The sequence below is a fragment of the Candoia aspera genome, chromosome 5 (genome assembly GCF_035149785.1).
Source record: "Candoia aspera isolate rCanAsp1 chromosome 5, rCanAsp1.hap2, whole genome shotgun sequence".
NCBI lineage: Eukaryota > Metazoa > Chordata > Lepidosauria > Squamata > Boidae > Candoia > Candoia aspera.
Window position 1 is genome coordinate 46,937,136 of NC_086157.1, and position 21,764 is coordinate 46,958,899.

At 39.4% G+C, this 21,764-nt stretch overlaps 2 protein-coding genes across 4 annotated transcripts in view; one reads left to right on the top strand and one right to left on the bottom strand.

The window, feature by feature from the left end:
• Positions 1-2,930, bottom strand: part of CTPS2 (CTP synthase 2) — an 83,158-nt gene extending 80,228 nt beyond the window's left edge. The window contains exon 1 of one of the 2 annotated variants that reach the window (XM_063305131.1): positions 2,772-2,925. In XM_063305131.1, coding sequence (XP_063161201.1) covers positions 2,772-2,839 — 68 coding nt within the window. In that variant the 5' untranslated portion in view covers positions 2,840-2,925. Of the gene's footprint in view, positions 1-2,771 lie in introns of both variants that reach the window. The other variant, XM_063305133.1, reaches the window with a different exon arrangement.
• Positions 2,931-3,127: 197 nt separating this feature from the next.
• Positions 3,128-21,274, top strand: TXLNG (taxilin gamma). 2 transcript variants are annotated; one of them, XM_063305134.1, is made up of 10 exons: positions 3,128-3,294; positions 12,250-12,558; positions 12,972-13,063; positions 14,385-14,555; positions 16,376-16,570; positions 16,938-17,057; positions 17,431-17,505; positions 18,972-19,064; positions 20,086-20,181; positions 20,754-21,274. In XM_063305134.1, exons 2-10 carry the CDS (start codon positions 12,345-12,347, stop codon positions 21,078-21,080), a joined length of 1,383 nt encoding a protein of 460 aa, XP_063161204.1. In that variant the 5' UTR covers positions 3,128-3,294; positions 12,250-12,344; the 3' UTR covers positions 21,081-21,274. The 2 variants fall into 2 exon arrangements, with proteins under 2 accessions (XP_063161204.1, XP_063161205.1); XM_063305135.1 differs by lacking the exon at positions 3,128-3,294 and adding an exon at positions 11,798-12,069.
• Positions 21,275-21,764: the final 490 nt, after the last annotated feature.

Here is a 21,764-nt window from a genome sequence, read left to right on the forward strand (position 1 = left end):
TGTATTTCTGTAATACTGTAGTGGTTTCCCTAGCTAGAAGCCTAGCCACTGCATTCTGCACCAACTGCAGGTTCAGGCTCAACTTCAAAGGCAGCATTGCATAGTGATAATCCAATAACGTTGTAATCAAGATTCCTGTCCAACCAGTACCCAAATCTAAGAAATTATGAATGACTCTGCAAGAAAACCTGCAAAATGATTCTGATGGCTGGCAGCTGCTTTGTCTTGTTCATCCTTTCCTAAATGAGTCTGTGTACCCTGAAAAAGGCCACCAGTCAGGATTTGGCATCATGGTTCTTGCATGACCAGAAACCTGGGCAACAGATTTCTGTCAGGACTTCTTCATAATCACCCAGCCAGGTCTAAGTAATATGCACAGAATTACCTATCCTCTACCATGTAATAGATGGATGCAGTTTGGTTGTGTATAGACCTGACATTTACCAGCAGCAAATGGAGACCAAGGCATTTGACAATTTGACCACTTGAGCCTGGGGAGGCAAGTAGCTTAGAAGAGACTTGCATTAACACCTGGAATATCTGACCTAGTAACCTTTGATACATGCCTCTTTGTCCATCACAGTCCCATAACTTGCCCAGCATCTTGCACTGGACAGTTTTCTCCCCTATCCCAATGTCCATAGGGCCCCGATAAGCAAATATTTCATTAGCACTGGCCATGTACAAGGTACTTCTGCAGGCCTAGCCTTTTCACATGTACCACAAGATACTTTTTACTCTACTCACAACTACCAATAATAAGTATCCCTGACAAGCACCTTATCAAACCATTTCTAACCCAAATCCCCATTGTCCTGAAACCCTAAAATTTCACTAAAAATCCTATCACCAGGACATGTTTGTAGGAAGAGAAGCCTATTCCCTCTGTTCTCTCATTACAGAGGGAGTTGTGAAACTTTCTCACAACTCCACAGTTCCTATCTGAGGACTCTGATCTATAAATTTTTGGCAGTCCAAGTCCCTTTTCAACTACCTGCTCCAGTTCCTTTCTCACTTGACCACTTTTGACCAGACACTGAACCTCTCTGCAACAGCTGCTCCCTCATTCAGCCCACCACACCAGCCTCTTTTGGCTCTCTGCCTTTGTGGTTGTCTCTCTTATTGAGCTCTCTAGAAACAACACTTCCACAGGATCAAAGCTGGGATCAGGCTCCTGTAGCAGATCAGGAGCTTTTTGCATGATGGTGGCAGCCTACACATTCTTCTTTCATTTTCCTGTAGTTACTTACATTAACACCAGTCCTGTCCAAGTCCAGATTCAGATCCAGGAGCACTTCTGTCTCTCTAGTCCAGTCAGTAGTCCATCCATATTCCATCTATGCAGTCTTACCTTCTAAGCAGTCTTACAACCTTCTCAATCCATCAATATCCAGCTTCTCCACTTTAAATAATCTATGCATTACTTTCTCTACCTCCATTTTCTTACATACATCTTACTTCCCACTATCTTGCCAAATAAAATCTTGCCTATCCAACCCCCCAAAGTAAGACAAATAATGCCAGCTAAAATGCTATGCCTGGTTGGGTGCAATTTTAAAAAGCAAGTATAAACCTAGTTAAGATTTACAGATTCTTTACTGATAACTTGCATTGCATATTGAAGCAAACTATGTTCATATGAGATGCTTAGTTAACCATGATTTACCCAAGTTACCAATTATTCTGGGTTCATACAACACACTAATCCGTAAACTAACCACATGGACTTCATACTACACTCAACTGTAGCTGAGTAGTTTGTGGTTCAGGATGTAATGCACACACAGCTACAGTACACAACTGAGTACAAGGTGTACTGTACAAGGTGTACTGTACTGAGGTGAAAGGAGAAAGGTCCCCTGTGCCAGCACCGAGTCACGTCTGACCCTTTGGGGAAAGGCCACTTTTGCGATATTTTCTTGGCAGACTATAGTTGGGTGGTTTGCCATTGCCTTCCCACCTCGGAAAGATGGAAGGCTGAGTTGACCTGAGCCAGCTACCTACCCGAGAATTCAGCTTCCACTGGGATCGAACTCCGGTCGAGGGAAGAGTTTCGGTTGCAATACTGCCACCTACCACTCTGAGCCACATGAGGCTGAGTGCAGTAGACTCCTACAAAATTTCCAGACTGCTGCGGATGTTATTTTCAATATAAAATGGCAGACTTGCCTCTAGATGAACTCTCCTTGTTGCCTCTACAATCTAGTATACGTCTTGCATTCACAGTTATTAATACATAATAAAATATGACGTCTGAGCTTAACTGGAATACTACTAAGTATTTTAATGCTCTCTAACACATTCGGTTACACGCTCACTCGTAGCGCAATGACCGTATTTGTTGTAGACGTATAGTACTTCAACTATGTCACCGTACGGTATTAAAACGCGTTCACGCAAAGGATAGTGGGTAAATATTGCCTTTTCACCTTGAAAGAGACTCTGGACGTTCCAGGCGGAACGTAAGATAGCAACCAGCCTCCACCTAACTTGAAAGACCGAGTTAAATTAATACATATATTGTGGAAGAAAGATGCAGGCTGGGAAAAGCTCTACTGCTATAGTATAATGTAGTTACCAGCCTGTCCCAGCCCTGCCCGCGAAATAAATAGGCCAGGAGTAATTCTTTCATAAAGTCCACTAGTTCTTTCACGTGGTGCGGCGACTGAAATAATCTTTTGGAAACAAGTGCTTCACACACCAATCTGCGCTACATGCCTCCTAAGGGCCAGGACGGAATTACAAAGCATCCCAAACTTAAGAAGACTCACCCTACTCTACTGTGCTGCACTTCTCTGAGAGAGCGCCTTAAAAGCCGAAGGCACCTTGTAGGAAACATTGGCGCGCCGCCGCCATCGCACGCCCGTGAAGAAAACACGGCCAAAAAACTACATGTCCCGTGAAGCAGTGAAAGTAAATCTCGAGTTGAGGGAAAACCGAAAGCACATTTGTGGTCTTCGGGCAGATCCCTATGCGGATTCCGCATGAACTATGGGAGTTGTAGTTCCAAACTGCTACCATGGCCGTGCAATAGCATGCTTTCATCGGAGTAAAGACAGACGCAGGATGCGGAGAAAAGCGTTTCGTGATTGGCTGAGCCCAGGGAGATATGGAGGACTTCCGGTGTGGGACGACTTGTTTGGATGCTGTCTTCACGTTATGGCGGCGCGCAGAGCCGACCCAGCGTGTGTTTAAGGCAGCGCTGCCGCGGAGGCCGAATAGACTGCTGCACCGGAGCCGTCTGAAGGAAAGGAGGAGGCAGCGGCCCTGCGGTTGGTGTGGGACGGCTCAGAGGTAATATCTCGTGTTTCTTTCCCCCTTTGCTTGGTGAGGACTCCAGTTCCAGGCGGTGTGTTTCAGTTTTGGGAGGACTTTTCCCCTCTCCCCGCAATGTTTTTGTATCCCCTGCGGGGAACGCCGGAGCGGAGATGGATTGCAGCCACGTCCTTCTCCTAGAAGAATCCGCTGGAGAAAGAGGGTTGGAGACTCTTGGGCGCCATGTGCACCTGCTCGTCACGCTTTCAACAGCGAGGGGGCAGAGAAGTAGAACAGGTGGAGGGATGTCGAATCGAGTCCCTTTGACGGGTCGGTGCTGTAAGTCCCGCTTCCTCGAACATCCCATTTATAGATGTGGTCGATTCTACCGCATTGGCTCTTGGTCCCTGTATTTCCTCCAGGGACATCCAGGTTGCTTCCGCTGCACCGCAAAGGGCTGATGAGTCAATCCTGTGTGACCTATTAAAGACAGGAGGGGGAGAGGCTTTGGATGCTTGAAACGACCGGCTGCTTGGGGCCTATCTTTACCAATTTGAAAAGGTTTTGTTCTTGCCCTTTTTTATTTTGAAGGAAAAACCAGCTGGTCAGGAAAAAGAAGCTGCCAAGCAGTAAACTCTAGCAGCAATCTTCTTTCTTCTACCCACAAGAAGAGCTAGTAAAGGGCAGGGAGGAGGAACCCCAGGTAGGAAATGCCCTGGAATCTCTTCACTACCAAGTTTTTCTGTTTTGCCTTCTGCTGCTTTTGGAGATGGAGAGCCTGCAAGTAAGTGCAGGCAGCAGCAATTCCTTCCTGACTCATTTTTTTGGGGCATGGTGGCAAATAGAACTAGGCCCACAGTGGCGATGAGAAGTGGTGGCATCAGCCTATTTGCTCATTTCCATTCTCTGAGCAGCACAGCCTTAGAGCAGTGTTTCTCAACCTTGGCAACTTGAAGATGTGTGGACTTAACTCCCAGAATTCCCCAGCCGGCCTCCTGGCCTAGAGAATTGACCATTGAAGGAACACACACACACCTGTTTTTTCACTCTTCTCTCTCTCTAGGTGAACTGAACTTAAGTACTGGCTGTAACCAGAATATCCAGAAGGATCAAATGAGTGAAAGGGGGCTGCTTTGTGACTTGCTTTCTTTAACTGGGTCATCTAGTTTAACTGAGTGGTACAGGGCAAAGTAGAAAGTTAATGTGGCTGTTGCTCTTTTGAGAGACAATTTGCTGTCTGTGGGCTCTTTTGTCCTCTTAAAAAACATCCCATGCATGGAGAAGAGTCAGTCCAAACCAAAAAAGTTTGGTCTAGTGGTCAAGGCATCAGGCTAGAAACCAGGCGACTCTGAGTTCTACAATAGTCCTGCCGCTGAGCTGCCGATCGGAAGGTCGGCGGTTCGAAACCGCGCGGCGGGGTGAGCTCCCGTTGCTCGTCCCAGCTCCTGCCAACCTAGCAGTTCGAAAACATGCAAATGTGAGTAGATCAATAGGTACCGCTTCGGCGGGAAGGTAACGGCGTTCCGTGTCGTCATGCTGGCCACATGACCCGGAAGTGTCTATGACAATGCCGGCTCTAAGGCTTAGAAACGGAGATGAGCACCGCCCCTAGAGTCGGACACGACTGGACTTTACGTCAAGGGAAACCTTTACCTTTACCTTTACTAGGCATGAAAGACAGCTGGGTGACCTTGGGCCAGTCACACACTCAGCCCAACCCACCTCACAGGGTGGTTGTTGTGGGGAAAACAGGAGGAGGAAGGAGTATTAGGTATGTTCCCCATCTTGAGTTATTTATAAAAATAATAAAGGTGGGATAATTTTTTTTTTAAAAAAGGCTGTATGAGTGAACTAGGCCATATGTTAAGCTGTTATGGAGCTTGTTTTGTTAACAGTGATAAACAAGTAACAGCTGTTGTGTTTTACCATGGTTTACAGCAAGGATTCTCACACTGTGATACTGCAACCGCAAATCATGATCACTCGTGAATAAAATTAATGGGTCTGGGGATGGCAACAAATAAACTTTTATCAGTAATGCAGTAGATTTGTCACCTTTAGCTTTTCTCTTATCACTCAGCTCTAACTTTTCCTTTTTAAAAAGCTAGAAATTTAAATTTTGGGAGAGAGATATACTGAACTTCGCTAACATATACATTTATTGAATCCTAGAGCTGTGGAATTAGAAGGGACCACAAGGGTCATCTAATCCAACCTTCTGCAATATGCAGAAAAAACAAACCATCCTTGAGTAGCTCTCTATTTTTTTCTTTGTGGGTTTTCCATCTCTGGAAGTTTCAATCTTCACAAGTATACTGTTCCAGTCTTGTAATATTTTAGTGTCAGGAATTTTTTCCTTTTAGTTAACCAAAATCTAGGCATCTGCATCTTATACCCATTATATCTAGACCTAGTTTCTGTGGCAATGGAAAATTGATCATCTTTCCTATGGAATCCTTTTATGTGCCTGAACATAGGGCTGGATTCTTCACTCATCTTTTCTTCAGACTAAACATGCCAAGTTCCTTCAATCTGTCTTCATAGGGCATGTCCTCAGTGTCCCCATATCTTTCTTGCTGTCCTCTGAGCCTGTTGTAGCCTGTTAGCATCCTGCTGGAAATGGGGTACCTTTTGTTTACAGTAAGGTACACAGTATGGTCTCACTAGTGCAGAGTAGAGTGGAATAAGCTCTTTACAATATATTCATCTGATACAGCCTAGAATTGCCCCTCAGTCCTTCTAGCAGCTAACACTGCTGGCTCATATTCAGCTTGTTATTAATGACAACACATAGGTTTTGCTGTAGTGTAGTGCTTCCAAGCCAGGTATTATGATTTACTCCTTTGAATCAAAGGCTGATTCAACAAGTTGTTCTTGTTTTCAAGTCTTGAGAACTGGCAGGCAATAAAACATCTGATGTAGACCAGGCAGACGATGAGCAGGTGAGAGTGGATTCAGGTGAAGGGCCAGATCCTGGCAGTGTGTCTAGCCTCAAGACACATCATCTGCCTCAGAGAATAGAGCAAAGGCAGTCTTCTCAGCTACTCAGGAAGCAATGACAACAGTGCCCCTAAGTGAGCCACACCTGTACCTGAGGCTACTGAAGAGCAGCGGCCAGGACTTTGTTCTCTGCTGGAATCAACTCTTCAACATTGGACCTGCGTTCCAGTATCCTTGCCCCCTACTATACTTGTGGACTCTTGGCTTTATGACTCTTTAAGTTTGTGGAAATTTCTGGTGTTTGAATCCTGGACTGACCTGGACCTCTGCAGTTTTTCTGCCCAACTTCTAGCGTGGCCTTTTGTGACTTACAGCTGGAACTCTGAACTGGTCTCTGTGGACCTCTGGCTCTGAACTCTTGATTTTAAACTTGCATTGGTGCCACTGATGTTTTGCCTGGCTACCAGGCAAAATCTCACCTTCCTTGTATTTCTTCTGGAAGGTGTGTGACTATGTAGCTGGGTGTTCTACCTGCATTTTTAGTTGTCTGAAGTACAAATTCAATATTAAATCAGTTGCAGCTTGATTTGCAGTGATCCCACAGCAAGGCACCATGAATCCCCCATCTTGTCTGTCCCCCTTATTTTTCTTCCCTAAATGTAATGCCTTCTACTTTTCCCTGTTGAAGGATCTCTTATTCCTCTCAGCCCAGTCTTCCAATCTGTCCAGGTTAGATTGCAATCTCATTTTTTCTTCCAAGGTATTGGCCACACATTCCAGTTCTATATAATCTGTAATTTAAGCAGTTTATCAATTCCATTATCTGGGTCAGTAATGAAAATACTGAATACTATTGGGCCCAAGACACATTCCTGAAGGACCCAATGGTTACTTCTCTCTGGCTTGATATAGACCCATTAATGCTGACTAAATGAGTGAGGTTATTCAGCCTGCTGGGGACCTTATTGTAATGCCATCCAAACCATATTTTAAGTTTGTCAATGAAAATGTCCCATGGAACCTTGTCAAAAGCTTTGTTGAAATCAACGCAGATTATATCCACAGTATTTCCCTTGCCTATCAAAATAGTTAACTTGACAAAGAAGGAGACAAGGTTTGGGCTATTTTTGACAATGTCACACTGGTTCTTAGCAACCACAACAATGTCTCAAAGATGCTTACAAATGGACTGCTTTATTTTTTGCTCGGTCTTCTTGCCAAATATTGATGTTAGGCTCATTGGTAACTAATTATTAGGATCCTCTTTTGGATCCCATATATGGGGACATTTGCTCTTCTCCAGTCTTCTGTCACCTTTCCAATTGTCCAGAACTCCCAGAGACAAATGATGCAGGTTCTAACAGCTCTTCAGTATTCTATGGAGTATTTAATCAGAGACTAGGGATTCAAATTATCTGAAAGACCCTTTACCACATCCTTATTCATCTGTATCCTCCCTTGTGGTGTTTGCTCCCAGTCTGTGCTATCAAATAACCACGTAAAGACAGAGAAATAGAATTTATCCTGGTCATCTATTAAGCTTTCAACATTTGAAGTAAGCAAGCCCACCACTTTTTGCTTATCTTGCTAGCCTTAGCTCATTTTCTTGCCTGTGCAAGTTGGAGCAGCTTTAAAAACAATCTGAGAACCTTTGATTTATGATTTATTATGTGTGCAGACATGGCTACCATCTGAACTGAAGGAACAGACACAAGGTTTTATTATTTTATTGCCTTTTGTAACTGAGTGAGCTATTTTTCCTTCAATATAAAAACAACAGTGTTAGGACCTTTCTTCCAAATGAGCATTTAATGTAATGCATTGTTAAGACTGCAAGTTACTATTATTTATTGCATTCACCTCAGGATACTGAATGCAACTTAAATCTTTACAAGTTTATTTGAAGTCAACCTATTGCTGGTGCCTTTGCAAGCCAAATAACATTTATGACAGTGAGGTTCCTGTCTTTCCCACTAGAATGGCTAGTGGGCTTGCCCCGCTTTATGAGAAAGGCAAGTCAGCAGATTGCAAGTGCTCTCTGTGATTTTGTGCAGAATAGCAAATAGAAAAACTACCCATCAGCTTTTCCTGCAGGAAACACATTCAGGGTATTTTGCTGGTTTAGGTAGTGCTGGGTAGCTAATTTGTCTAGCAGTGGCCAAAGAGATCCTCTGAAAAAGTAGGCACATGCATAAGGTATCACCAGACTGAGTCCTAAAATCTTTTAAAAATTAAAGCCATGTATATCAGAAGGCAAGAAGATCCCAAGGGCACTACACAGCCTGCCTCAATAAAAAGCAAAGCCACAATTCAGTAATAAGAGCAGTTCTTTAATATCTAGTCGAATTCAAATAGCAATAGCAGTTGTTTCCAATTAGAATAATACAAGTGACATTTTAACCAATGCATAATACCTTTAATGCTCAGCTAACCAATATTATTGGATCTCAAAAAGCTAAGTAGAGTCAAACCTGAATGGGAAACCACCTGAGAAAAAGCCAGACTGAGAACTAAATATATCCTAGAATAAATCAGTAGCAAACTTCTGTATAATTGCTGAGGAAACTACATGGATGTGTCCAATAAGTTACCAGGAACAGATCTTGTCTCAAGGGAAATTACAGTTGCAATCGAAATTATTCAACCCCCATTGCAAATCAGGTTGATTGCCAAAATGTACAGACTTTCAGCTGTTTGCAATGAACAAATAAAAAACAATTGAAATAGCTCAACACAATTAATGCTTCAAGTGGAGTCCCCAAATTCAACTGAAAATGCAACTTATCATGACTTCTCCAGTCTCAAAATTATTCAACCCCTTCATGGCAAGTATCTTCAGTACTTAGTAGAGCACCCTTTTGCTGTGATGACCTGCTGCAAACTAGATGCATAGTCAGACACAAGCTTCTGGCAGCGTTCCTGAGGAATCTTAGCTCATTCCTCATGAGCAATGGCCTCCAGTTCAGTAATATTCTTGGGTTTGCGTGCTGCAACCGCCTTCTTCAAATCCCACCAGAGATTTTCTATGGGGTTCAAGTCAGGTGACTGTGATGGCCACTGTAGAATCTTCCAGGATTTTTTCTGCATCCAAGCCTTAGTGGAATTTGAGGTATGCTTGGGATCATTGTCCTGTGGGAAGGGCCAGTGATACCCAAGCTTCAGCTTCCTTACAGATGGCATGAAGTTTTCTCCTAGGATTTCCTGATACTTCAGTGAATCCATCTTGCTGTCCACACACTGCAGGTTTCCAGAGCCAAAGGATGCAAAGCAGCCCCAGGGCATCACAGAGCCACCACCATGCTTAACTGTAGGCAGAGTGTTCTTTTCAGTGTATGCTTCATTCTTCTTCCTCCAGACATACCGCTGATCCATCAGGCTGAAAAGTTCCAGTTTTGTTTCATAGCTCCACAGAACAGAATCCCAAAACTTCTGTGGCTTATTTATATGATTTTGAGCATATTGGAGCCAACTTTTCTTTCATATAAATGAAAAATGTCTGGAGGAAAAAATTACAGCTTTCATTAAAAGCTGTAATTTTAAAAGTGATGCAAATATCACTACATTTTCCTATTAAATTGTTGAGGGCAGGGAAAGAGTCATTAAACAATTTCTGAGAAGCAAGGCTTAATGAAAGGATATGCTTGTGTCACAGAAAAGTTAACATTTACAGGGGAAAAAGTGTTCTGGTGCTTTGCGTTCACAAATCCAGTGCCATCAAAGAATCCCATATTTTTTCCACCCATTTCAAACCATTCTATCAAAATTGCTCTGCATTTTCTGCCTTTTTATGCTAACCATTCCTTTAGAATGTTGCACAATTTTTCCCAACTTCACCCTTGTTTTCATTTTCACCATTCACTGGGGCCTAAAATACAACTATTACCCACCTACGAATTCTTACTTTCACATGCACTCAAAATAACCTAAATGGAATCCATTCATACTTTCTGACACATTTTAATCCTTTCATAATTAAACCTACACTTTTACTTCCATGCATGTATTAATTAGCTCTACTTCATTTATCTTCTTTTCACAAATGTACAGCATAACTATTTTTCTTTATTTCATTCATTAATTTATAATCCTTATCATATACTTCTCTTACATTCTGGGTTACAATCTTCCATGCAGCAGAATCATCAAAAGATAAGCTCATAAATATTGATCTACACTGCCCATCATGATTTTGGTCAGCTGAGGCTTTCACATGCTTTTTAGCAATATAAAAGTAAATTAGATGGCAAGTTATACCTACGCCACATGCTTTATTCCTGCTATTGATCAGGACACAGCCCTTATCAGTCTAAACTGACAATTTGGCTAGTATGCCACAAATACAGCCAAAGTCCAATTTTATCTGAAGCATGCTTATCCTATTCTATACAAACTAGGATTACTAATCTAAAGACTGTCCTGACAGCCAACATATTGTCTGTATCCTATAAACTAGGAGGTACATGGAGTGTACTGACATAGGATACTATATCTAATCCTTGTTTTATTATATTTTATTATATTTTTCATAATCATTTATTCTCTGCCTATTCAGGTTCAAAACACATTATTTCATGGTTCAATAAATAGTTCTGTGCAAACTGCATTTCTCACCTGCAACCATCCTTCTACATTCTTATTACTATTTTAATTTGGCTAAAATAGTATATATTTTGCATTCCTAAACATGATGTTAGAATATCCAATCAATGCATTATTTTATTGTTCAAATCAGCTGAAGTAAATTAGAAAATAAAACATTAGAAATGTGGGGAGTAGCAGCATGAGGGGAAGGCCATCAACAGATTTGTGAAGTTAATACAAACTGAATTGTAATAACTTAGCAGGGTTTTTTTTCATATTTTTTGTTCTTATTCCCTTTTCGGTTAGGATATTGAAATGTAAAGCTGCTACAGCATGGATACACCTTATACAAACCTATTTTCATTGTTTTGCTTGGTCTTATAAGTTGACAGAGAGCACATTTAGTATTTTTCACTGGTTAATAGATCTGAAAAATTCATTAGTAAATCAAAATAACGTTATTAAATCAAGAGGTATCCAGTTAAACTGTTATTAACGATTCCTCATATTTAATAACAAACAGTTCTTAAAGTTTTGATATTTCTGCCAATTCCATAAGTCAATTAAAACCTTCAGCTTGTTATAGCACACCTTTTTCGGGACTAGAACTTAAACCAACGGAATTCCGTAGCTATTCGTTGTAGGTGACACAGGAGGAGCGATCAGGAAGTAGCAACAGATTACTCGTGATCTTAGGGCAAGGTGTAGCGACCAGACGTTTGTTCGTGGTTTTTCAATCAAGGACCGAATTGTTTATCAGAGTAAGAACACACCATCGGTTCGGTTTCCTGCGTTTCTCTTGCGACGCTAGACGCTCATTTTCTCCGCAGAGGTGGGAATAGGTGGTCGGTGCAGCGCGTGCTCTTCCACGTGCACGTCCTGCGTCTACCTTTGAGGCGCGCGCGCCCGGTGAGGCGGGGTTTCGGCAACAGCCGGGTATTTGAGCAGAAGAGACAGGAAGTTCCTTCTGCGGCATCGTTCTAACCCGCTTTGCTTAGAAGCTTCCGGTTTCACAGTTCGGGTTCTTGGTCGAGGAGGTCGGTGGAGGTGGTAGCTGTAGCAGCTTTCCCGTTAGTCTGCCTATTCAGTCTCTTCTTTCCCCACCTCCATACCTGGGCAAGAGGGACGGGTTTCATTATCCCACCGAGCTGCTTTTCACAGGTCTTTTTTGAAGGAGCTTTCCAGAGCCCGGGGGTGGGGGTATTGATCACTATCGGATGGAGCTCCCATCATGTTTTCTCCCTTCGGCACAATTCTAAACGAAGCAGTGAAGTTAAGGAGACTTGTCTCCGAGTAAGCACATGGGATTGCCCTAGGATCAACAGGGAGCGTGGCTGTTCCCATAGCATCTGCTCTTTTTCATCCTTGCTGTGCTGTGTCATGTGTAAACATGCGCTGTTTGTTTTAGGTGCCTCGTGGAACTTAGAACAACATGTTTTTCCTTTAATAATTTGAGCATATTTTTCTTCCCAGTGCGAGTTGATTACTGTGGAAGAATCAAAATTTGTGAGTTTGGAATTAGCAACTAGGAACAGTTAGAGAACAGCAGGTGTACTACGCTGAATACAATGCTGCAGCAAGCAGAAACAAACTGTGACAGCCGAGAAAATGCAGATGTACAGGAGGTGGAAGATTACATTTCCAGAAACAGAAAGCTGTTGGGGAAAGAATATAGTACCCAAGAGTTGCGGGAGGAGACTCCAGGGAGAGAAGAAACCCGTATTGACCCACCTGATGGCCAGCAAGACCCAGAAAATGAGAAAAACAAAGAGAAAACTCTAGGTACTTCTTGACATTGAAACAGTTTTCTAGCATTGAGTATATTGTTTATGTCTTGATTACATATTTAAAACTCTCATCCTCTTAATAGTTATGTGTCTTAAAATTCAAGAAATATTTTATCAAACCTTATTAAATACAATTTTGTTAATTAAATATATGGTGCTTTGCTGGCTGCCTCTCTAAACTTCTATGCTTTGTAGGTAAAATGGGTGTTTTTATATGGAAACCAGTATTTGTACCTAATTTGTACTGTGATTTTCAGAAGTTTTATTGCACATTCTCAGGCCGTGTCTTATACCAAACATGTTGATTTTGGAGTTAAATTTCCTCATATTTTACATTTTTGGTTGTCAACATTCTAATAATGCAATGATGCTCCTCACTGCTTTGGTAATATTTTTCTTGGTCCATAGGAAAAGAAGTGTTGTTACTTATGCAAGCTTTAAACACACTTGCTACTCCAGAAGAAAAGCTAGCAGCACTCTGCAAGAAATATGCTGACCTGGTAATATGTCGCAGATTTTATAATATATATGTGGGTAGCCTAATCAACTTTGACTGATCCTGGACAAGCTAAGCTAATACTTTAATGGGATGACACCAGGAAAATCCAGGGTCATAGACTAGTCTGGGAAATCAAAGAAGTATTAGCAAACTACTGTCATATTGTCATGTTCCTGTGGGCACTAGAAGTCAGGTGCAATTTGGTGGAAACTTGACTTTATATAAGCAGCTGCAAAATAACTCTGTCAAGAATATACTTAAAGGACAGATCTGCTTGAATTTGTCATGCCTCCCTAGTACATATAGATTACTCAGAGAAATTAATATTAAAAATAATACAAAATTAAAGTCATTTGGAAGGAAACAACAAACTAAAAGCATTTACCAAATGTTTATTGTCTAATAAAATGTAATGCAACAGATAGACTCAAGTATCTTTAGGAATCAGTGTCTTCCTTAATAGTCAAGAAATTAATACAGACAAAGGTTTGTGTTTTTCCTACCCTATCCTGGCCTTTTGAAAAATGATTTCCCTTAGTTCTTTATATAATCTAAACAGAATGCAGAAAAGGCCAGGAATTACTTCCAGCTCTTTGGATATTTTCTCCAAACATAGCTGTAGCTTAGCTTTCACCATAACACATTCTGTGAATGAGATTCTCTGACTTTGGAAAAAGCTGCAGAAGCTTTCAATGTATGCAATCAATATATGGCCTAAGATTGGAAGCTAAGCATGGAGCTGAATTACTTTAATATCCTCATAATTTAAAAAGTGAACTCAACTCTGACAAATGTGCTATTTCCTGAAGAGGTATCTTCACAAAGTGCATTGGCACAAAAGAGTAGCTTTGCATGAACCATTAAAGTAGCTCAATGCTACTGTTTCTTTGGTTGCTTGAACATATGTGTGCATGCATAGCTGATGCTTTTCACTGGTAGTCCTAGAAGATCCTTTAAAATATTTGTAAAATATACTTGACACTCATTTTCACAAAAGTGAAAATGAAAAGTGACATATTTTTAAACTGTAATTAAAGCTTATTATTTGGGAAAACAGAAAAGAAGCCCCAGGTAATTATTAACGTTGCCGTAATAAAACTATGTGCAGTAAGAGCTGAGTTAGTGGGATGGATTGACTTCTTCCTCAGCATCAGTTTCAAGTTACAGACCATAGATAGATAAAACTGCATGTTAGAGAAACTAACAAATTCAAATGCACATGTCATATCCCAAATTGATCTTCATTGGAATACCAGAAGTTAAAGACCCTTTTTAATCATAATTGAATTCAGATATGCTGTATCTTCTCTTTTTCCATTTAGCTGGAAGAGAGCCGAAATGTTCAGAGACAAATGAAGATGCTGCAGAAGAAACAAGCGCAGGTTGTAAAAGAGAAAGTGCACCTGCAGAGTGAACATAGCAAAGCAATTCTCGCACGCAGCAAACTGGAATCTCTTTGTCGAGAGCTACAACGCCATAATAAAACTCTGAAGGTTAGTTTTATACAGTAACTCATGAGCAACCCCGAAACAGATAGTTCTCTTTTAAAAAAAAAAAAAAAAAGCCTGGCTGTATAATGTGGTGGACTTGTAACAAAGTGGGGAAAAGAATGGATGTGAGGGTGATCTGGCTACAACATCTACCACCCCACCATTGTCCCAGTTGATTTAGCTGCCTAGGCAGGTGTTCCCTTCATCACTAACTCCTCCATGTGTGTCTCTCCCAAAACTAAGCACTAAATGGATGACCATCCTAGATAGACTTGTGCTGTTTTTCAATTCAGGGTATATGATAACTGCAGCTTGTAGTCAGGAGTCTTGTCAGAGTGGTGAAGAAAGATATAAAGCTGCCTATTCCAAGTTGCCCATTCTTTCGTGGTCCTGGTTTCTTTGCTAGCAAACTGTAACCATAGGAATTATGCCATGATTCTATTATTTGAATATTTTATATAATTAGATGCTTTCCTTTGGACTTACAGCATGAGACAATTAGGAAAAGCATTAAAACTATCAATATATTCATATCCCATGAACAAATATTTCCTCTTCAGTTCACACTTTAGAAATGAATATTGACATACCTTAGTTCTCTGCTTTTCTTTTCTAGTTATTACAAGTTTGAAAACAATTATATATAGTAAGCTCGCTCTTACAGGAATTGTTTCCTTCCCTGGTGCTCTAGTGCTTTCCTTGGAGTTACAGTTCTGTCACTGACCTCTCCCCAAATTATATCTCATTAAAATGGTTGTTGATTTAAGCCATGGCTTGTTTTGCATATGGCTCATACACACATCACTTTGTGATAAGCCATGATTTATCAATCACATTGACTATTTTCATATAGTATACTGAGCTAACCAAATTGCTTTATTTATTAAGTTTACATGCTGTGTTTCCATTGGTTAAAAACTATTCTAAACTGAGATTTAAAAGATTTTTTTAAGAAAAAAAAAGACAATGTTTTAACCTATGTACAATTAAATAAATAATGCTTTTAAAACGTTTTGGAAATAACTTATAACCATAAACTTTTGAAAACTGAGAACTGTCACACAGTACACCACTCTCAAACCAGCCATGCCTTAGTGTTAGACAAGGACTATTCATATCATTATGACTTTCAGAATTTCAGTGGAACTGGTGTTCTGTTCTTAACTCCTTGTGTGGAAATTCAACTTTGGAATAGCTCATGTTATTTCACTGTTGCTGAAATAAGAACCAGTCTGAATTTGATCTTCTATTACCTGAATAAAAGTAGAACCTGATACTGTACTATTGTGTGGGCCTATCACAGCTAAATTGACTAGATTTTTTTCATATTTGTCTGGTTCATATCATGAACATTTCTTTTGTAGGGCACAGTGTTCAACACAATGGCTTCAAGTTAGGTACAGAATCAAACAGGATGGTCCCTGATTGCATAACAAGAGCCAGCTCTGCAAGACATGGACACCTTCTAGTTTCTCAGAGGTAGTCCTGCTGGCTTTCATCAGAAGCAATCCTGATTTGAAATGAAGTTATTTATAAGCAGCTTTCTTTACCAAGTTCAAGTCCATAGTTACCACATCTGTAGTTTAGAAGCCTTATTAAAATGATGCCTCAGTTACAATCAGAACTTTTTATGTACGGATTTTTAAAGCAAATCAGTCTTCATGCATACTTGTCAGATGAAGTGTTTCAAGAGTTTGAAAACCAGTATGATTCTTAGTATTTTGAGACATTAAGATGACATTGGGTTGCATTTTCTTACTGATGGCCAAAATCTAACTAAAAAAACATGTTTGTAAGTGGATTTTAATTTCTTTGGGCAAAAGGAAGAAAATATGCAACAAGCCCGTGAAGAGGAGGAAAGACGCAAAGAAGCAACAGTACACTTCCAGATTACATTAAATGAAATTCAGGCACAGCTAGAACAGCATGGCGTACACAATGCAAAGCTCCGCCAAGAAAATATCGAACTGGGGGAGAAACTGAAGAAACTTGTAGAACAGTATGCACTCCGAGAAGAAGTAAGTACATTATTCTAGTAATACTTCATCCAACATCTCCCCAATGGTCTGGAGCAGGTTTAGGGAACGAGTTTCATCTACAGAATAGATTAGGTGAAGAGGTAGCTCAGTGTCATCTAGTCAGCATCCATGCTTATTGAGGATGTTAGCTTATGTCTTCTCAAGTCTGGCCCAGCACACAAATCACTCTTACCACATGTTTTCCAGTTGAGCCTTGCTCGTCATAAGTAATGAAGGTCACGTTAGTTAATTCAAGTAGACACCATGATTGAAAGAGGAGACACACAAAAGAAAAGTAGCTTGTGAAACACTTACTCAGCGTTAAAAATTTGGTTTTTAGTTTGATTGCAGCTATGCTTTTCTCTAGCACATGGATAAAGTCTTCAAGCATAAAGAACTGCAGCAGCAACTGGTGGATGCCAAGCTTCAGCAGACAACACAGCTTATAAAAGAAGCTGAAGAAAAGCATCAGAGGGAGAAGGACTTTGTAAGTGTTTTTAAGAGAAGGACTTGAGATAAAAATTCCTTAGTAAGTTGTCACAGTAGCATGTTTAGACTTATTATTATTATTATTATTATTATTAATAGAACAAGCTGCAAATTCTGCTCATTTTTATAGTACTATCAGTAGCCTATGTAGAGTAACGGATTCTTAAATTGTATACAGCACATTGTTGCAGGATAACTTTGTACTAACACAGTGTATGATATAATTTATGTATGCAGCTGTATATCTGTTGGCCCTGTTGCCTTTTCAAAACTACAGGTGCGTGTTTGCCTAAGTATATACATATCAGATGTATAGTCTTTCCTGATGTTAAGATATTCTAGCGAGAAAACAATATTTTCTTTCTCTTCAGCTGTTAAAAGAAGCTACTGAAGCCAGACACAAATGTGAACAGATGAAGCAGCAAGAAGCCCAATTAAAACAGCAGGTAACCAGTTTAAATTATGATTAGTAACTTATTTAGTTAGTAGTTAGTTAATTAAATTTGTCCCTGCCCATCTCCTCCCATCGGGGGACTCTGGGTGGTTTACAGTAAAGTAGTCAATTAAAACAATGAGCATAAAATATAAATACGACATATAAATATATAATTACCCTTAAAAGATAAACATAAAAATAAGAGTAAAAATAAATAAAATCCAAGCGTCAAGAGAATACAGTCCATACATGGGAGGAGTGGTGTAAGAAACCAGCCATCCCCATGCAGAACTACTCCTCTCTCCGCCCCAAGCCCGGCGGCAGAGCCAGGTCTTCAGGCTCCTCTGGGAGGCCAGGAGTGATGGGGCTAACCTCACCTCTTGGGGCAGCGTGTTCCACAGGGCGGGAGCTACTGCAGAGAATAATTTGATAAATGAACTTTCAGAAGTTTCTAAAAAATTGAAATTATTGAATCAGATAGGAAGCCTAAAAGGATTCTCTGGGTGGGGATACAATAATTAGACAATTCTTTCCCATAGCACTAAGCCTGAATGATAGTCATCAGGTACTAGTCACCCACTGGGACTATAGTTTGAGGATACATTAACAGGAAATTGCTTCTGTAGCCCTGAAAACTATATGGATAACCTTATCTCCAAGGTAATTCAATTTGTTATAGGCCAACTCCATTATTAAAAAAAAAAGATACTGTCTGATTTCATAGACAAACCAGATTGAGGAGAACTTCTTTAAAAAAGCATGAATAGACAACAGTATGTGATGCATTTCAGTTCTGATGCCAATTAGTCTTGCTATGACAGGGCAATTATTTTTTACAAGTTAGCTGTATTTTGTTCAAGCTGCTGTTTTTAGAACTCTTCTTGCTTAAATACTCTATCAGATGAATGTCCAAAAATCCTGTCATAAACTACCTTACACATTTTGATAAAAACCTTCCTTGAAAGTCCACTGGATTAATCTTCATTCTTTTATTGTTCAGCTAAAGTCCCTGTAATATTATTCATATCTTCATCTGTTTTGTAAAGTTAACCCTTATTTCTCTTGTTCCTTTATTCGCTTTGTTCCCTTATTCTGGCCAACACTCCCCATGGTTCCCTACCCCAGAGTAGATGGTCTATAGTCAATATGAAGAAATAGCATGGAAAGCAAGCCACTAGTTGCACAAAACTTTCCTATGCTTGTGTTGCTATTTTGTGTGTTTATTCTGCAGTCAGTAATTATTCAAATTGTTTTTGTTTTAAGAGGAGCTTTTGCCTCAGCTTTTATATTTTGAAAGCTAACTAGGTCTTTTTACCAATGTGGGCAAAGTTATTCTTCATGTAAGACCAAATTAGCCTTTTAAAACTATTTTTTTGCTATTTTCTATGCTATGTCATCTATAGTGGGTAACTACTATATTGTGCAAATAATTCTAAATTATGTGTCTAAATTGGATTTAAACATTGTTACCTTTAGCTTTCTCTTTACATGGATAAATTTGAGGAATTCCAGACAACTATGGCAAAGAGTAATGAACTTTTCACAACATTCAGACAAGAAATGGAAAAGGTACTCTATTTTCTTACCTATTTGCCCAAAGAAGGTTTTGTAATGTTTCTAATTTGTCTATGTATGGAAATAAACCTCACTGAACTCAGCGGAGTTCACTTCTGAACAGGCAAATGTATCCAGTTCTCTCCTTGGAAGTCATGTTTGCTTCCACCATATGTGGACACCACTTCATACATTGCCTTGTGTTTTAAACATCTCACCTCTTTTTGAAAATCTCCTCCATTCCACGTATCCTGATTTTTTTCATTCATTCTCTCAATCCATTCACTTTGCCTTCATATATTTCATTCCTATTTGATCTTATGCATTTTCTCTGTATGACCAAATGACCTCAAAATACTTACGTGATGGGCATTCATTTTTCTATTAAATCCACATTCATTCAGCACCTGTTCATTCTAGACTATTACCTTTTCTTGTTTTATCACACACGCTGAAGTACCTAATTCTCCTGCATTACTTTAATGTCTCTCCTGACATACCTAACTCTCAGTTCCATAGAGCACATTGTACAGAAGCACAGTCTTCAATAGAATACAATATCCAGCTATTTTTAATTATTTTTATAAACATTCATTTCTTGCAACAGACAACATTCGACCTGCTACCGTTCTATCTGAATTTGTACATCTTATTTTCTTTCCCCTCTTTAGTAAAAAACTCTATCAAAGTATACACATTCATCTACTTACTCTGTTTTTTTGCCATTTATGTATAACTTGCAATCATTTACCTGATTACCTCAGTCTTTGGTTAATTTTCTCATTCATGTTGCTGATTGCATCATACAATTGAATCAAATATTTGGGTTCTCAGACTCATTTATTTTTCTTTGTAAAATGATTATACATTTTGTTTTGAATCTTGTGAAATAAATAAAATTTATGTTTTTTAAAATTAAGTCTGAATTTAATCTCAAGAGACTGGGCAACCTAGGTACTGAAGTGGCAAAATCAGCAGGTTGAAAGGTTAATTTCAAGCAATTTGCTAAAGATCAGTGTAATTAATTTAATTTCAGATGACCAAAAAGATTAAAAAACTGGAAAAAGAAATAATAGTGTGGCGTACAAAATGGGAAAACAACAACAAGGCTCTCCTGCAAATGGCTGAAGAAGTGAGTATCAGTTTCCATTCTTAAAAATTGAAATGCTGCTGTGTGGTTTCTTCTGTACAATTTTGTAGACTGTGAACTAGATTAAAAACCCAGGGTTACCCAGTGACCAACAGAATTTCAAAGAATATAATGTGATTGACAGGGTTTACTTGTATTTAAACTGATAAATTTGCTAGTGCTATGTTCTATAAAAATATGTTGCCAACTTCATCATAAAATGTATTCTGTTTATATCTGAATGTTTTCAGTCATCTGGAAAAACACAAAGTGTTTTTTGTTTGTACAAAATAAATTATATATCCCATTTATTAAACAATCTAGTGAGTAGGGATTGCAATAGACTTTTTAGATTAGAAAAGGAGACTTTTATATGGGAAATTAGAACTTGATTAGACCAAGAAAAGGGAGCTGGAATTGTGGTCAACTTAAATATAGGTTGAGAAGCTGTAACTGGGCTGTAAAAAAGGCTAACCATAAGAAGTTTGGGTAGTTTTCGTATTTGCTATTCTAACAATTTTGAATACATTGTGTAATATTCACCTGGGTCCTGTATGATATCTTGTTTATTACAGAAGACAGTTAAGGACAAAGAATACAAAGGTTTCCAAATAAAACTGGAGCGTTTGGAAAAGCTGTGTAGAGCTCTTCAAACAGAAAGAAATGAGTTGAATGAGAAGGTGGAAGTCCTTAAAGAACAGGTGTCTTCAAGAGAAGCAGATGTTGATGTAGCTGCACCTGCATTGCAATCATGCACGCTCAACTCTCATGAGAAGCTGGAGGTTTCTACTCATAAAGAGCAAGAAGGAATCCAGCCAGATGTTGACACAAAAGGGGAAAACAAAGGCCCTGAAAAAACTGTCAGTTTGGTTTCCATTCCTACCACACATTTTGTTGATTAAAATGTAAACACTGTATTAAGAGATATATTTTGTGTATAACTTTAAATGGTGGTGGTAACTATTAGTTTTGTGGTGAAAATTTTCTTACTTTTTCTACCATATCTGTATTTTCTTAGAACAGAACAGAATTTGCCTGGTACAGGAAGCTGCATAGCAGCTATTGAATAGCTTATCTATAAAAAATCCACAACTGTGTTGCACATTTGCCTTTTTTTTTTTTTTTACAAAAAAAAATCATTCAGGCTGCATGCAGTGTTTTTCTTCTTACCCAGTAAATGCGTTACCGTGTCATCGAAGGCCCACATGCAGATTTGTTATCTTGTTAAGGGAGCAACTTCGATCAGTGTTGCAGATTGAGCTTAAATCTGTGTAGTGAAACAAGGTTTAAAACTGAGGTGAGATTACCATATCGTCCAGTAAAACACCATTTGGCATGTGACTGGCCATACTGATACGAAAAAGCTGAAAAATCTTACAGGGTTTAGTGTAGCTGCTAACTTGCCTACAGCTATGATACAACTTTGCAACTGGGAAAACAGGGTGTACAATTCATATTTCTCAGGATTGTCTGATAGTCAATATAAATTAACTGTTGCTCTAAATTAAAGGAACGGAGGCAGAGAACAAGCATTCATATTTTGTCTAAATAGCCACTAATTTAAATCTAGATGTATTTCGAATGCA